Source organism: Macaca nemestrina, chromosome 8, assembly GCF_043159975.1.
Source record: "Macaca nemestrina isolate mMacNem1 chromosome 8, mMacNem.hap1, whole genome shotgun sequence".
Lineage (NCBI taxonomy): Eukaryota > Metazoa > Chordata > Mammalia > Primates > Cercopithecidae > Macaca > Macaca nemestrina.
Window position 1 is genome coordinate 115,978,958 of NC_092132.1, and position 18,335 is coordinate 115,997,292.

At 37.7% G+C, this 18,335-nt stretch overlaps 1 protein-coding gene across 8 annotated transcripts in view; it reads left to right on the forward strand.

The window, feature by feature from the left end:
* Positions 1-18,335, forward strand: part of NSD3 (nuclear receptor binding SET domain protein 3) — a 112,289-nt gene that overhangs the window by 61,406 nt on the left and 32,548 nt on the right. For 7 of the 8 annotated variants that reach the window (XM_071068361.1, XM_071068364.1, XM_024791149.2 and 4 more), the window contains exons 8-12: positions 2,939-3,039; positions 5,172-5,217; positions 8,075-8,205; positions 8,577-8,705; positions 9,347-9,473. In XM_071068361.1, coding sequence (XP_070924462.1) covers positions 2,939-3,039; positions 5,172-5,217; positions 8,075-8,205; positions 8,577-8,705; positions 9,347-9,473 — 534 coding nt within the window. Of the gene's footprint in view, positions 1-2,938; positions 3,040-5,171; positions 5,218-6,083; positions 7,541-8,074; positions 8,206-8,576; positions 8,706-9,346; positions 9,474-18,335 lie in introns of those variants that run through there. The other variant, XM_071068367.1, reaches the window with a different exon arrangement.

The following is an 18,335-nucleotide window of genomic DNA, read 5'->3' on the forward strand; positions in this document are numbered from 1 at the left end:
CTGTAATCCCAGCTATTCAGGAGGCTGAGGCAGGAGAAGCACTTGAACCCTGGAGGCGGAGGTTGCAGTGAGCTGAGATTGCATCATTGTACTCCAGCCTAGGTGACAGGGAGAGACTCCGTCTCAAAAAAAAGAAAAAGAAAAGAAAACTGAATTTAGGGACTGGTGCTGTAAAGCTTTGAGCTTGGCTGAAGTTTGGTTAGCAGCCATGGTTGATAAGCATACTTTGTCTTTTTAAGTGACCATTTTGCTTTTTGTGAAAATAACTTCAGTAGTTGAAAAGTCAAAATAGGCCGGGCACGGTGGCTCACGCCTGTAATCCCAGCACTTTGGGAGGCCGAGACGGGCGGATCACGAGGTCAGGAGATCGAGACCATCCTGGCTAACACGGTGAAAACCCGTCTCTACTAAAAAATACAAAAAACTAGCCGGGCAAGGTGGCGGGCGCCTATAGTCCCAGCTACTCGGGAGGCTGAGGCAGGAGAATGGCGTGAACCCGGGAGGCGGAGCTTGCAGTGAGCTGAGATCGGGCCACTGCACTCCAGCCCGGGTGACAGAGCGAGACTCCGTCTCAAAAAAAAAAAAAAAAAAAAAGAAAAGTCAAAATAGAGACTTGTTCACCCTTCATAAACCAATTGCATCATCTCAGCTGGTGTTAACTGCTTAAGGAAATTATTGAGCCTTTTCTTAGTAAATTTCAGGGATATATAAAATGTTTGGCACTGTCACATTTTTGTCGTTTGAAGAATTGTACTTGTATTCACAGTAGATTTCAAAGCTATTTTCCAAACCCACAAATGCTCACCTCTTTCTTAGAACATGAATATAATACTCTTCAGTGGTTTTAAATTTATATGTTCTTTGGGTAACTTTCAGAATCATTTTAAGAAATCATGTTGCTTTATCCTCTCTAAGACAGTAAATCAAATATCTTCTGCTCTTCATGATGTGATTATATTACCCTCAACACAAGTAAAGATTTTTTTTTTTTTTTTTTGAGACGGAGTCTCACTCTGTCGCCCAGGCTGGAGTGCAGTGGTGCGATCTCATCTCACCGCAAGCTCCGCCCCTGGGTTCACGCTATTCTGCCTCAGCCTTCCAAGTAGCTGGGATTATAGGCAACCGCCACCACGCCTGACTAATTTTTTGTATTTTTAGTAGAGACAGGGTTTCACCGTGTTAGTCAGGATGGTCTCGATATCCTGACCTCATGATCTGCCCGCCTCGGCCTCCCAAAGTGCTGGGATTACAGGCGTGAGCCACCGCACCCAGCCTTTTCTGTTTTTAAGCAATTCCATTTTCATTTTTGTCCTCCCTAGTAGTATTTGAATATTGACACTTACACTAAAGTATGGATCTCTGGGATCCTCAGGTTGGTCTGGGAGGATAGCATATCTGTTGTCTTAGTAAACATTTTTGTCAGTGTAAGGAGAAGAGTGAGAGTAAAGAAAGGAGCCAACACCTTTATTTGTGATTACTGTAAATCAATTAACCACAGCTCCAAAACAATATATTATTATCAAACTACCCACTCTTTCCCAAAAACAAAACAAAGTAGTGGCATCCCTCATTTTGGCTTTGAACTAAAGTGAGGGAAGTCATTTATACATAGCCAAGAGTAATGAAAGCAGAAAATATAAAGGTTATATGAAAGGCTTTATAGATAGAGCTTCTATCTGATTTTATAGGTCTTAGTGGCTTCTTCCTATGGCAAGCCAGAGGTGACTATGATTTAGGAAGGAATATGTAGGTGGTCCAGGCACTGAAAACATGGAGAACAGCTGCATTGCAGGTATCATTCCTCCTCAGGCTCACAGAATGAAATCATTCTTGACTTAGTGTTATTTCAAGTTGTGTTCTTCAATTTCTGTTTTATCCTTTCCAAAAATGGGGTCCATGTGAGTTTTCTTCAATTTGCTTTTAAAGAATTGTACTCTTTGAAAATCTTTTTTTTGTTTTTTTTGAGACGGTGTCTCACTTTGTCACCCAGGCTGGAGTGCAGTGGTGCGATCTCGGCTCACTGCAAGCTCCGCTTCCCGGGTTCATGCCATTCTCCTGCCCCAGCCTCCTGAGTAGCTGGGACTACAGGCGCCCGCCACCACGCCCGGCTCATTTTTTTTTTGTATTTTTAGTAGAGACGGGGTTTCACCGTGTTAGCCAGGATGGTCTCGATCTCCTGACCTCATGATCCGCCCGCCTCGGCCTCCGAAAGTGCTGGGATTACAGGCGTGAGCCACTGCGCCCAGCCTAAAAATCTTAATAGTTTGTTTTACCATTTAACATGAAAAGCTTGATAATTTGTTTCAACTAGTTTTCCATGACTAATTATTTCCAAAATATAACAGATCCCTTGATAGTCAAATTAATGATTAGGTTTTGGTCACATTTTTGTGCCTTTCCTGCTTTTCCTGCTTTTGTTATTAATAACAATAGCAAAACTTATATAAGTGCAACAAGCACTGTTAACCATTTTACATATAGAATTAATTAAACTCCTTTGTTAAAATGCAGAATGTGTAGCACTGATTGAATTTTGAGCCAATAATTTCTAATGCCAAGTGGGTAATAAAGTTATTTTTATGCATCCTTCAGTCCCTTCATTCCCTAATTATATTTACCTAAAGATGTTTATGTGCTTTTAAAACTAAACAATGTCTCTGCTGTTTTAGTTTGACTTTTTAATTTTTAAAAAACCAATCCCCCTTTATTTGTATAATTTAGGACCCTTTGTGAATCCCAGTCTCAGCTCATCAGCCTTCACAATTTGATCTGTTAAATAATTTATATGCTCCTGAGTATTTAGCAGATTTTAATGACTTTAATTAAAATTCCAAAAGTAATGGGTAAGAAAAGCAAATAATTTGGTCATATCTTAATTACATAGATGTCAAGGTATCCTTAAATGAGTTTTTGTTTGTGTGTTTAAATCATTTCTTAGGCTCAGTAGAAAAGAAGCAACAGAGAAGATCAATTAGAACTCGTTCTGAATCAGAGAAATCCACTGAGGTTGTGCCAAAGAAGAAGATCAAAAAGGAGCAGGTTGGGTTCCTACATGTAGAGAGTTAAAACATTGTATTTGTAAATGTTGTGGCTTACATTCCTGTCTTAAAAGAAAGAGAAACTTTCCCCCACACTGAGTTTCCTTTCTGGACTATCTTACACTTCTGTCCCGGTGGGTTCCAGTGCTCAATTTTAATACAGCCATTCCTGTGATTCTGCTTCAAGCATTTTCACAGAAAACAAGCTTCAGGAGATGGGAAGCCAGTGGTGCAAGACTCTTAAAAAACTCCTTTACATTTATTTAGAAGTTTCTGTTATCAACAAAATGATTTCATGTTTTTATGATTTTTATTTGGAACCATCATTGAGTTCCTTTTTTTTTTTTTTTCAAATTTTGATTTTTGGTTTAAGCTGCTGGTATGTATTTTTTTTATTTTTAAACAAATCAATTTAATTTATATTCTTATATTTAAGAAACAGATAATCATAGATGATCTGGTTTTTCTGTTAATATCGCAGATTTTTTGGAATGTTATTTTCCCAGTGGAATATTCGCCTGGTATCAGGTTGTCAGATAAATAATATTTAGGTAAAAAAAGGTGTGTATGGGGGATTGCATTTTGACTGAAGCGTATTAAACCAGTGTAATCAATGTAGTAAGATTCATTTAAATGACCTTTTCAAAGAAAATTTTAGAAGCCATTCTTCTTTAAACTCACAATCAGATTTTTTCTTAATTTTTTTAGTGAAAGGATATCCATTCTTACAGCCTAAACACCTGCTAGTAAACAAAACAAATTCTGAATAGAATTAGTTCCAATAAGTTTTATATTTTTTAAACCATTTAATATGGAAGAATGTGAGCTTTTCTATTTAAAATATTTCCTTCATCATTTTAAACTTCCAAATTTAAATCTAACTTTGTGGGTGCTCTGTGGTATCACCAAGCAAGTGAAACTGTTTTTCCAGAATATTTAACTAAAATTTAAATAGAATACTAATTTGTCATTCATTTATCATATTAACTTTCATATTGCATACTTAGGAAACTATATTCCAAAAAATCTTTCTAAGCTCTTGAAAATCTATAGTATTCATTTCCAGAATGAAGTTGTGATTTTGCCAGCTGGTTCCCAAATTCAGTCTGTGACCAGTCAGTTTAAAACTAATAAGCAGAATGAGTACAAAGAGTGGGACAAATTGTTAATGCCACTGTGTTATAGTTAGTAGTAGAACAATACCAGTGATTGTTTAGAAGATTTTATATTTGTATTACTAATTGTATCTTATAAAAGCGTTTCTGTTGTATGTTTTTTTACCTGTTGTAAAAAAAATAAAATTTTTTTTAAAAAGCTTAGAACAATCCTTAAATATTTACAAAATGTGTTTCAGCATTCATATTTCACCACATCTTAAAGAAACATGAAATTCAATTTATAGCTTAAACAGGAACTCCTCCAAACAGCCTCCTTTCTCTAATTCCAATGGTTCAATCCTCAAATTACCACGTGTTTTACATATACATTGGCAGAATAACTTCTGATCTCGCTCTCCTAATGTAGGATCAAGACACTGTTCATAAGACACTCAAGAAAGTGCTTTTGCAATATCACAAACTTATTTTCTTAAGTTTGTACTAGCAGCAAAAGTATTGAGCTTCCAGCTGTATGGAGCCCTGTAGCACTCTCTACAGAGAGGGTCCTGATTCCCAGCAACTTAGCTGTGAGTGCAGGCGCGGAAGGGTCTTAAAGTGGCGTGAGTTACATTAACCTGAGTATCATAGTAAGTAAAAATTTATCCTAACGTCTTTGGGGCGGGAGGGGTTTTTAGCAACATTGGGGCCGGTTGCAGAAACAACCCCTCTCCTGCCTTCCAGACACTGAGGAAAGTATTCTTGTTCTCTTCATATACCAAGGGAATGGTGGGAAAAGTCTTTGCTAGAGAGCATGTGGCTGTGTGTTGTCACTTGATATTCAGCACAGGCAGCTAGGATTTAAACCTTCCCTGATCTTGAGACAGAGAACTTTACCCAGAAGATGGGACTGAGTTCAGATTTCAGATACATTAATCACTCATCATTACTTAGATTGATGAAAAGTATCTTTTCCCTCTGTTAATAATTAAAAGGGAAAAAAATTCTTTGTTAATGCTGTATTTTTCTGTCCAAACAGGTTGAAACAGTTCCTCAGGCTACAGTGAAGACTGGATTACAGAAAGGTGAGTTAGTATTATAATGTTGCTTTGCATTTCCTTGATTAAAACCAATTTTTAAGAATTACTTATTTGTACTCCATGTATTTTTGTCTGTCTCTGTAAATCATTGTTGTTGCTCTTCAGTGTGAAATTGCAGTATTCCCCGGTGTTTGTGTGTGTGTGTGACTTTTAGAATTGATCTTATTCTGTACCTCCACGTGAAAAGTCTTACTTGTTTTGGTAAATTGGAGAACACCACGTAGACTTGATACTGTTTCCAGCCTTTCTCCATAAGATTCTGGGGTTTCACTGGCTTATAAACTAGGGATGTGACGAATCCACTTTTTTTGGTATTCGACTGAATACCGAATAGTAGCTATTCATGTTTGTCAAACATGGACTATGACAAATCAGACAAGACAAGCTTATTGAAAAAAATCTTGCCACATTTATTTTTACAGTGCTGTAAAATCTTTTTGTAAATTAAAATGATTCATAGCATATTTATGGCCACTATTAGATGACCTTATGTGAATCTATTTGAGATATGCACAAAGTTTAAGAAAGCTTAAACTTATATCTGTATTTTCTGTGTGCAATTTGACTACAGTACAAACTCCATAGCATGATTCGTGCGGTTTTGGTGAGATCAAACTGTATTTAATACCTGTAGTTTACTCTGGGCAAATTGCATTATTTAAAAATAAAATAAAACAACAGCCTCTCTGCATTCTCGGGGAGAAGTCTGCAGCGATGGTCTCCGTGGAGATCCTCAGCAGAACTGAACAGCCTCTCGGAGGGAACACTGCTTGGCGGAGCTCCAAGAAAAGACATCGCGATCGCTGCGAGATTAGGAGGCCTGATTGCGTTGTGTTTCCACCATTCCACAGGGTCGGCGGACCGGGGAGTGCAGGGCTCTGTCAGATTCAGTGACAGCTCCGTCTCCGCAGCGATTGAGGAAACTGTGGACTGAGATTCCTGTACAATTTCATCCCAGAAACTCCAGACTTGTAGTCTCCATGCAAGATTTCTTTGTCGGCGGCTCGATAAACAGTTTCTTTGTTTTCGATTTTGATTTCGCCAATCATCATTATTGGCATTTTCCTGCCTGGTTTCTTCTTCAAGACTCTGAACAATTGCTTTTACAGTCAAATGATTTTTTTTTTTCGGTTGGAGCTGGATGGGTACAGCTTAAATCATGGGTCCAGCCTAAAAACCACCATTTAACTTACACTGATCAATTTCAACATGGACTGTTTTTGGTTTTTTGTTTTTAAATAAAGCATCATTAATGCACATCTGCAGGGTTTTGCCAAACAGCCCAAACTGTATACATTACAATCATTAAAAGTTCTTATTTTTTTTTAATATTAGTGCCGTTATCATGGAGAACAGCATGACAGCTGTCTTTGGCAGTCTGTCATTTTTCTAGCATTTTCAGAAACTCATCGGAAATGGCGGTACCTGTGTTTCCCTTCGAAAGCCTCTCAGTACAGCACTCCTGTTCCTCTGTTAAAACTCCTTGTTAATCCAGTGATCTTTTAGGCCAAGGAAATATTTTGTGGTGGTGTTCTGGGTCCATACACCAGCAATGAAGGAGATAGATTTGTGTACTTGTGTTTTTTAATCAGCATTAACATGGGCAGGCACCCTCATTTATAGATGTCAGGAAACATTCAGTGAAAAACTTGTAGAATGGGATGTGATAACGAGGTTCCAGTAATCTGAGCAGTCTAACGAGGCCCACCTCCTCCACCACAGAACGTGGCTATGTTCCAAGTGCTACTCTCACTCAGCCTGTTGCGGATCTTCATGGCCTCAGGAGACTTGTTTCTCCATGGGCTCTTCTGGACTGCACACTTCCACCATAGCTTGCTGGGCTGATCTAGATGTCTGTTTGTTGTATGGAAATTTTGGGGGAAAAAAATCCAAAACACAAACTGTGGGTTGAAATATTAACCGTCTCCTTGGTTCCTTGGTATTCACCGTGCCTGATCTGCACATTTCATCGTGGCTGTTTCTGTATAGCCTATACTGCATTAGCCCAAGAGATTGTTGCTTTGTAACTTTTTGCACTATTGTTTTGGCTGGATTTGTATTACACACAGTTTTAAAAAAAAATTCCACACTATTCTCTGCCTTTTTTTTCCTATTTATTTCTTCCCGCACAAATTCCACATAGAGGCCTTCCCATCCAGCTCTACGTGATTTGGCTGCACTTGAACACTGTCCATTTACAACCCTCAGCAATGTGCCTCCTAAATGGCATGACATATGTAGATGTGCTGCAGCGCTTGTTAATGGTCACAATAAATGCCACTTCACCAAGGAAGTCTCAGATGAACAATTACGAACATCCAAATTTTATTGGGGGGCAATAATCAACTGAATTGCAAAATTCAGGGGAAAATGGCACTATCCGTGTACGAATCGAATACAAATCAAAGATTTGTCACATCCCTAATAAAAACAAGATGGAGATGTCTCTGCAACCATATTTGTAAGCTACACAGTGTGTTGGGTTTTATGTCTTCCCCCTCCAAATTGAATGGTTCTTTGAATTGCTCCAAATCCATCAGCTATCCTGCAATTTTGATAGAATTGATTTTTAGGTTGGAACGTGGGCTCTGTTGACTGAAAATAGCTTTAGAGAGGAGAACTGAATTAAATGTTTTGATAGAGCGGTTGTAAATTAATCAGTCACTACCAGGAAGGTCAGAAGTTCTGAAGTTTTGACTCATTACTTCAGTGTTACAAAGAGAGCTGTGCTTTTTCCACACTAAAGATGAGTTTGGGAAAAGAAAATATTCTCCCACACACAAAAAAATTAAAACAAACCTTAAGTACTATTTTAGGATTAATTTCAGTATGTTGTATTAAGGTGCCAGCGAGATTTCAGATTCCTGTAAACCTCTAAAGAAAAGGAGTCGCGCCTCAACTGATGTAGAAATGACTAGTTCAGCATACAGAGACACATCTGACTCCGATTCTAGAGGACTGAGTGACCTGCAGGTAAATATGTGCAAAGGTCTAGACAAAGTGCTCTTTCTTGAACATAATGCTTTTGCCTTATTTATTTGGGGAAATTGGGACATTTTCTGTATACTCATAGAAAAAAAATCACTTTGGTTATTTTGAGCTTCTTAATTCTTTTGCTCTCATGTTATATAACAAAACTATAGTTTGTTTGTAATTTTAACTACAGTTTTTCCCAAAACAGCAGACCTATGATATCTGTGGATTTTGGAAAGAAAGGAAGGAAGAAAGAGGTTGTTGTGTCAAGATCTAATGTTTGAGCAAGTCTTACTAGGATTTTCATAGCATCTTATCTTTGAGGGAATTTTTGTTTTGTTTTTCTTAAAAATGCTATGTTTTCTATGTAGGTAGGCTTTGGAAAGCAAGTAGATAGCCCTTCAGCTACTGCAGATGCAGACGTTTCTGATGTGCAGTCCATGGATTCAAGTTTGTCCAGAAGAGGCACTGGAATGAGTAAGAAGGACACTGTATGTCAGGTAGGCAGGTAACTGGTGTTATGGCTTGAAATAATTGCTATTATATTCTGCCAGTAATAGACTTAACTCCTGTTGAAGAGGGCAATATGTTTCTAAATTATTATGATATTACTTTAAAGCTACAGATCTAAAACCTCTTTCTGGTTCTTTTTTTCCCTTTCTGAGTTGGAATACTTACCCACATGCCAATCTTTAGTGTGATATACTATTATTAATTGGAAGTAAATGGCAGATGACTGACTGAAAAAACTTTCTTAAATTCAAAATTTTAAAGTAATAACTTTCTCAGTGTATTATTACTGTTCTTGAAAAATACTGCTTTGCCCTGTGAAGAAAAGTTAAATATGCAGATCCCAAAGACGGAATCCCAAAAGATTAAGTATGACCTTAAACTTTATACCATATTGGATCTGGAAATACTGTAATTGTCTAGTTCTCTGATTTTCAAAGTGAAGGCCAAGGACAAACAACATCAGCATCTTCTGGATATGTATTAGAAATGCACATTCTTGGGGCCCCCACCAGACCTACTGAATCACAATCTGTGGGTGAGGGACCCAGTAATTTGTGTTTAACAAGCCGCCCATGTGGTCCTGATGTTTGCCAAAGTTTGAGAACCACTGCTTTTTGCCATATTACAGATTTGTGAAAGCTCTGGTGACTCTCTGATTCCTTGTGAGGGAGAGTGCTGCAAACACTTTCACCTGGAGTGCCTGGGATTGACATCACTCCCTGATAGCAAGTTCGTCTGCATGGAATGTAAAACCGGTAAGATGACTTATTTTGATAGTCATGAAAAGATGAATGGGATTGTGCCAGGAATGTGCACTGGCAACCTCTCCTAGGACATCTTGTTCCCATCACTTTTATTAGCCCTCCTCTCTTCCCAAAGGTATTTCAACAAATTAAGATTTGGCTTCAAGATTTAAAAAGTAGTTAAATTTCCTCCTACTGGTGCCTTCTACCATAAAGTCTATCAAAGTACCAGGATGAATTTGTGTTTTATCTAAAGAGTTATACAAAGTATTTAATTGAGTTATTTTTCAGATGGGTTTGAGATTTTGGGGGCTCAATAAATTGGTTTAAAGTTCTTTAAGAGACTGGAATAAGTATCAGTGCATAACCACAGTGATTATATTTTTAGTGGAAATTTGGAGCTACTGGAAATCATTTTTTAAACTTGGGATTCATCATTTATTTCTTATCTCACTATACATAGACTACTACCTACCAAAATAATTTGTAGAGAAATAAATATGCTAGTTTATATTTCTTCTCTCTGTAGCTATAATTCTGATTAATATCATGGAAAGCAAGTCATAGTTGTTTAATCTGTAACAACATGGCACATAAAAAATAACTGGAGATGAGAGGGACATGCTTCTAGGAACCATGTTGACGTGTTTTTTGTTTTGTTTTGCTTTGTTTTAGCTATGAGGAACTAAAGCCAATTGGATAGCAAGTATACATGATATGCTAACTCTCTGTTATTTTTCCACTCCTTTTCCTTTTATTTTGATTCTTACAGATACTTATCTTTTCTTATTTGATTGTATGCCTCCTAAAATCTTTCAGACAAAAAGTTAGTAATTTTTTTTTTTAAACTGAACACTGACTAAGTGTTAGGTGCTACAAGTACTAAGCATTTTCTCCTGCTATTTCATTTGATCCATGATGAGATAGGTACTATTATGATTTCCATTATACAGAAGGAGAAACTGAGGATTAGAGAGTTTAGTAGCTTCCCCAAAGTCACAAAGATAGCCCATGATGACTCTGGGATTTAAACCCAGGCAGCTGGACTCCAGATTTATATTTTCTTTCTCATGGTCTTCTATTGCCCTGGTGAATAGAATGGACATCACAAGTCATATGTCATATATCCCAATACACAGTCATTCACATACATACACACACATACAAATACACACACACACACATAAAGTAAGCTTTGGAAGCTGCTTAGAACATATAACTTAAAATGTCTCCCTTATAAAATATTTTATTCATCACATTTAGACTCTGCAGTAAAACTTGTGAACAGTTTGCCAACTGGCAGCCCCTGGGTCATATTATCTGCACATCGTTTTATTTGGCCTTCAGAATGCATTTTCATTTTTGAACATGGATGAAGCATGTAATCCTGGCTCCTCACATTCCCCATTATTCCTTTTTCTAAAACTCAGTCATTCAAGTCACTTGTATATCCTGCCTGGCCCCTCTAAGCATTCACATGTTGTATTAGGGAGCTCCTGCATTGCTATAAAGAAATACCCGAGATTGGGTAATTTATAAAGAAAAGAGGTTTAAATGGCTCACAGTTCTGCAGGCTGTATAGGAAGGATAGTGCCAGTATCTGCTCGGCTTCTGGGAAGGCCTCAGGAAACTTACAATCATGGCAGAAGGCAAAGTGGGAGTAGGCACTTCAAATGGCAAAAGCGGGAGCAAGAAAGAGAGTTGAGGGAGAGGGCCACACATTTTTAAATGACCAGATTTCACAAGCACTCACTCACTGTCGCAAAGACTGCACCAAGCCGTGTGGGATCCACCTCCATGATCCAAACACCTCCCATCAGACCTCACCTTCAGCATTGGGAATTAGATTTCAACAGGAGATTTGCGTGAGGACAAATATCCAAACTATATCAAGTATGCAATCCCTGATTTAAGATATTGATAGGAAGGACCATGTATCTCAGTATTAAAACACTCTTAGGGCTTCTCTCCTAACTCTAGAATCCAGGAGAATTCTACCAACAGAGGCTAGGTTTATTTAATTTGGTACACATCTGTTAGAAAATTTAAGAGGGAAATTTGCTTTAAAAACAGTTAAGTATGGGATGTTGTCAGTGAGAATGAAAAAAACTTTTTTATTAAAAAAAAAAATTGAGTAGAACAAAGTCAGAGGACTCACATTTCCTCATTTGAAAGTATACTACAAAGCGACAGAAGTCAAAACAGTGTGATACTGGCATAAAGACAGACATATAGACCAATGGCATAGAAAGCCCAGAAATAAGCACTTGCATATATGGTCAAAAGATTTTTGATAAGGGTATGAAGACTAGTCAGTGGAAAAAAAGACAGTCTTTCCAACAAATGATGCTGAAAGAGTTGGATATATGCCTGTAAAAGAACAAAGTTGGACCCTTACCCAACAGCATAAACAAAATTAATTCAAGATGAATCAAAGACCAAGATGTAAGAGCTAAAACTATAAAACTCTTGGAAGAAAACATAGCATAGAGGAAAAGCTTCATGACAATGGATTTGGCAGTGATTTCATATATATGACACCAAAGGCACAGGCAGCAGAAGGAAAAACAGACAAATTGTACTTCATCAAAATTAAAACTTTTGTACACCAAAGGGTCTTATCAACATAATGTAAAGGCAACCCATAGAATGGGAGAAAATATTTGCAAATTCCATATCTGATAAAGCATTAATACCCAAAATATATAGAGAACGCCTTCAACTCAGCAATAAAAAACTAAACAACTCGAGTCAGGCATGGTGGCCCATGCCTGTAATCTCAGCACTTTGGGAGGCTAAGTCGGGCAGATCACCTGAGGTCAAGAGTTCAAGACCAACCTGACCAACATGGAGAAACCCCATCTCTACTAAAAATACAAAATTAGCCTGGCATGGTGGTGCATGCCTACAATCCCAGCTACTCAGGAGGCTGAGGCAGGAGAATCGCTTGAACCTGGGATGCAGAGGTTGCAGTGAGCTGAGATCATTCCCTTGAACTCCAGCCTGGGCAACAAGAGCAAAACTCCATCTCAAAAAAAAAAAAAAAAAAAAAACTAAACTAAACAACTCAATTCAAAATTGGGCAAAGATCTTGAGCAGGTAGTTCTCCAAAGAAGATATGCAGATGGCCAATATACACATGAAAGTATGCTCAATATAATGAGTAATCAGGGGGCCAGGCGCAATGGCTCGTGCCTGTAATCCTAGCACATTGGGAAGCCAAAGCAGGTGGATCTCTTTGAGCTCAGGAGTTTGAGACCAGCCTGGGCAACATGGTGAAACTCTGTCTCTATTAAAAAAAAAAAAAAAAGAGTAATCAGGGAAATGCAAATCAAAGCCACAATGAGATGCCACTTGATACCCATTAGAATGACTAGTATCAAAAAAAAGAAAACAACATGTTGGCTTAACTATGGAGAAATTGGAACCCTTGTGCATTGTTGGTGGGAATATAAAATGGTATAGTGGCTGTTGAAAACCCGATGACGGTTTCTTAAAAAATTAAACAGAGTAACAAATGATCAAGCAATTTCACTCGGGGTATATACCCAAAAGAACTGAAAGAAGGGGCCAGGCATAGTGTCTCACGCCTGTAATCCAAGGATTTTGGGAGGCCAAGATGAGCGGATTGTTTGAGTCCAGGAGTTCTAGACCAGCCTGGGCAACATGGTAAAACCTCATCTCTACCAAAAATTAAAAAAAAAAATTAAAAAAAAATTAGCCTAGCACGTGTCCATAGTCCCAAATACTCAGGAGGCTGAGGTGAGAGAATCACCTGAGCCCAGGAAGTCAAGACTGCAGTGAACTGTAATTACATCACTCCACTCCAGCCTGGGCAACCAGAGTGAGACTCTCTCTCTTAAAAAAAAAAAAAAAAAAAAAAAAAAAAAGGACTCCAACAGATAATTGTACTTTCATATTCTTAGCAACATTATTCACAATAGTCAAAAGGTAGAAACAATCCAAATGTCCATTGATGGATGAATAAACAAAATGTAGTATGTACCTACAATGGAATATTATTCAGCCTTAAAAAGAAATTCTGATACATGCCATAGCATGGATGAACCTTAAGGACTTTATGCTGAGTGAAATAAGCCAGGTATAAAAGGCCAACAAATATTGTATGATTCCATTTATATAAATTACTTGGAATAGTCAAATTCTTAGAATAGTAGTCACCAGGGTTGTGGGGGAGGGTGAGATGAGGAGTTCTTTTAATGGGTACGGAGTTTCAGTGTGGGATGATGAAAATGTTCTGGAGACAGTGCTAACAATGTGAATGTACTTAATGCTACTGAACCATACACTTAAAAATGGTTGAAGTGTTACATTTTATGTTATATATATTTTACCACAATTATTTTTTAAAAATTAAGTGCTTTTAATTTAAGTATGACATGAAAATTAGTTTGGTACCTATTTGGTACACTTCTAACATATTAGAAGTGAGAACTCTGATTCTTCAAACCATTGTTTTAGGTCATTTAGGCAGTTTTCCTTTGTTTACAAAAGATAAACACTTCACATGTAAGAAGTATTGCAGATACCTACCTAATATGTTCTTATACTACCACTTTCTATTATTTAAGACAAATGTGATTTCTAGAAAGAAAGCATTTTTATTTGCCCTTTTGAATAAAATGTACAATAGAATAAGGCTCCAAAAAGAGTTCTGTAATAGGTAGTTTTACTTATTCTTTTTTTCCCCACTTTCCCTGTGGTCTTTGACTCTGGACTGATGGACTGACTTCTTTTTTTTGGTCCCATTGCCCAGGCTGAAGTGCAGTGGTGCAATCTCAGCTCCCTGCAGCCTCGACCTCCCAGGCTCAGGTGATCTTCCCACCCCAGCCTCCCGATTAGCTATGGGGACTACAGGCACGCACCACCATGCCCAGCTAGCTTTTTAATTAATTAATTATTTATTTATTTTTGAGACAAATTTTTGCTGTGTCGCCCTGGCTGGAGTGCAGTGGCGCAATCTCAGCTCACTGCAACCTCCACCTCCCAGGTTCAAGTGATTCTTGTGCCTCAGCCTCCCGAGTAGCTGGGCTTACAGGCACACACCACCACATCCAACTAATTTTTGTATTTTTAGTACAGCCAGGGTTTTCCCATGTTGGCCAGGCTAGCCTCGAACTCCTGACGTCAAGTGATACACCTGCCTTTGGGATTACAGGTGTTAGCCACTGTGCCCAGCCTCCAGCTATTTTTTTGTACGGTTTTGTTTGTTTGTTTTTTGTTTTTTAGGTAGAGAGTTTTTACCATCTTTACCAGGCTGGTCTTGAACTCCCAGACTCAAGCAGTGTACCCACTTGGCCTCCCAAAGTGCTGGGATTACAGGCGTGAGTCACTGTGCCTCACTCCTCACTGACTTATTCTTAATGAAGGCCATTTCCTAGTGAAAAGGAAGAGTATGGAAAGCACTCACATGTTAGAGCTCTAACCTAAGTCTTAAAAGAGTTTGATAGTTCAGCTCTCTGTTAAGCATAACACTTGCACTAGTTTTAACTATTTTCATTTATATTAGGCTTATTTTGATCATTACATAAATGAAGTCTTATTTTATATTTTCTTGAGACAGTTCTTGTTCTGTCGCCCAGGCTGGAGTGCAGGAGCATGATCATAGCTCACTGCAGCCTCGACCTACCGGGCTCAATCCTCCCACCTCAGCCTCCTGAGTAGGTAGAACCACAGGCACATACCACCACACCTGGCTTATTTTTTAAATTTTTTTTTAGAGATGGGGTCTTACTGTGTTGCCCAGGCTGGTCTTGAACTCCTGGGCTCAAGTGATCCTCCCACCTTGGCCTCCCAAAGCACTGGGATTACAGGCATGAGCCACCGTGACCATCTGAAGTCCTATTTTATTCTTACAGAGAGTAGTTTATGCATTAAGCAAATGTGTGAAGTCAAACTTCCTACCTTTCAAATATATTTTTTTAATTTTTAAAACTTTTAAAAGTTATTTTAAAAATATAATTACCTTCATATCTATATACATGGTAAAATGTACTTTATTGGCCTTAACCATGTGGTGAAAAAATGTACTTTGAAATTACGTATATACAATGGGACCAAAACAAAACCCCACCTTACTGTACTTTATTTCTGCAAGACAATTTAAAAAGTGAACATCACAGTTTTAACTACTCATTTTAAAGAACTTTTATAATTCAGCCAATTTGTAAAGATTAGGTACTTCCAGAATCAAAGAACAATAATGCAGTTCACCTAACTTTCTGTAAAAAAACAAAACTATTCCTTATATTTTTTCCTTCAGATTTTGAATAGGCATTATAAGAAAAGTGGACAAAAGACTTGAACATTTTCAAAAGATGATATCCAGATGACCAATAAACATTTGACAAGTTTGTTGTTATAATTTGCAGTTCTTTGCTTAAAGTTAAACATTTCTTTCTGTATATTTATTGACTCTTGTGAATTATCTGTTTATGTGTCTTATCCATTTATGTTTTGTGGTGTTAAAAGTGTTCTTATCATTCGTTAATATTTTAAATTTATTTCTAATTACACAAGTAAAACATAACCACATTGTTTTGAAAATATTATAATTACTGTTCTTGCTGATGTCACCCTTGATCATCAGTCTTAATCCTAGGCCCTTACTTAATTCCCGTCCCGACAACCATTGTCAGTTTGATGTGTAGCCCTATAAACCTTTGTGTGTGTCTGTGTGTGTGTTGTAATATAAATGTATCATACCATTGTTCTGCCGGAGCTCTTTTTATGTCAATACAGATGCATTCTATTTAATTGCTGCATAGTGCCCTAGTACACATATATTCATAGTTTATTTAACTCTTCCCCTGTCGAAGGACACTTGAGTTACTTTCAGTTGTTTGCAATTACAAACAATGTTTCAGGCAACATCCTTTAACATTTACTCTCAGTCTTCCCCAATGTAGTTATTGAGAAATTGAATTTCTAGGCAGAAAGTGAATGTACTTTCATTTTAATGACTATTGCCCAGTTGCCTTCTAAGGTAGCTCATTCCAACTTAAACTTCTACCAGCCCCCTACACCCTTATCAATAATTGGTATTATCACTGTAGTCCCAATTTCTCTGGATTCTGGGGCATGAGAATCACTTGAACCCAGGCGGCGAAGGTTGCAGTGAGCCAAGATCACATGACTGTACTCCAGCCTGGGCGACAGAGCAAGACTCTGTCTCAAATAAAATAATAGGTATTATTAAACTCTTTTTTTTTTCTGTTTGTTTGTTTGTTTTGTTTATTTTGAGATGGAGTCTCACTCTGTTGCCCAGACTGGAGTGCAGTGGCATGATCTTGGCTCACTGCAAGTTCTGCCTCCCGGGTTCATGCCATTCTCCTGCCTCGGCCTCCCGAGTAGCTGGGACTACAGGTGGCTGCCGCCACGCCCAGCTAATTTTTTTGTATTTTTAGTAGAGACGGGGTTTCACCATGTTACCCAAGATGGTCTTGATCTGACCTCGTAATCCACCCGCCTTGGTCTCCCAAAGTGTTAGATTACAGGCGTGAGCCACCGCGCCTGGCTGTTTTTTTTCTGTTTTATAAACCGGTTTCAGTTATCATTTATCTGATTACTAGTGAAGATGAACATATTTTAATTTTCTTTTGGCTATTTGTCTTTCTGTGAATTGCCTGTTTACATCCTCTGCCCACTTTTACATTAGCCTGCTGTGGTTTTTTTCTATATTGATTTGTAGTTTGTAAGTCTTATTCCATTATCTTTGCTTATATATGTTGTGTGCATTTTCTCCATATGTAAACTGTTTATACGACAAAACATAATCTTTTGTCATTTTTGTTGCATGTTTCCCTATATCTGTTTGTCTTTTACTTGTTTCTTCTTTTTTTCCTGTTTAGTTTTTTCATATTTGGCATTATTTTCTTCCTTGAATGTCTGACGTATTCACCAGTGGAGCTATCTGGGCCTAAAATTTTTTTTGTTGAAAGATTTCCAATTATAGTTTCAATTTCTTTTAATAGTTTACAGAACTATTCATATGTCCTGTTTGTTTTTGTGCCAGTGTTGGTAAGTTCTTTTTTTCTAGGAATCTGTCTATTCATCTAAATTTTCAAATTTATTAGCAAAAATATAGTGATATCCTTTTACTATCTTTTTAATGTTTGTAGGATTTGTACTGATGTTCCATTTTTCATTTCTGATATTAATATTAGGACCTTTCTCCTTTTTTTATTATTCTTACCAGAGGTAATCAATTTTATTACTTTTTTTTTTTTTTTTTTTTGAGACGGAGTCTCGCTCTGTCGCCCAGGCTGGAGTGCAGTGGCCGGATCTCAGCTCACTGCAAGCTCCGCCTCCCGGGTTTACACCATTCTCCTGCCTCAGCTTCCCAAGTAGCTGGGACTACAGGTGCCCGCCACCTCACCCGGCTAGTTTTTTGTATTTTTTAGTAGAGATGGGGTTTCACCGTGTTAGCCAGGATGGTCTTGATCTCCTGACCTCGTGATCCGCCCGTCTCGGCCTCCCAAAGTGCTGGGATTACAGGCTTGAGCCACCGCGCCCGGCCAATTTTATTATTCTTTTTCAAAGAACTAGGTTTTGTTAATTCTCCCTAGCGAATGTTGATTTCACTTCATTCTTGATGAATATTTTTACTGGGTATAGAATTCTGGTTTGGTAATTATTTTCTTTCAGCCCTTTGAAGATAGCATTCTATTGCTTTTTGGCTTCCCTTTTTCTCTTTCAGTCAGCTCTGTTTGAAAGTAATTGTCTTTTTTTGTGGATAATTTGAATATTTTCTTTGTCCTTGATTTTCTGTAGTTCAAATAAGATATTTCTAGCTGTAATTTTCTTTTTTATTAGGATTGTGAGTTTTCATTTTATGTATATTTTGTACATAGA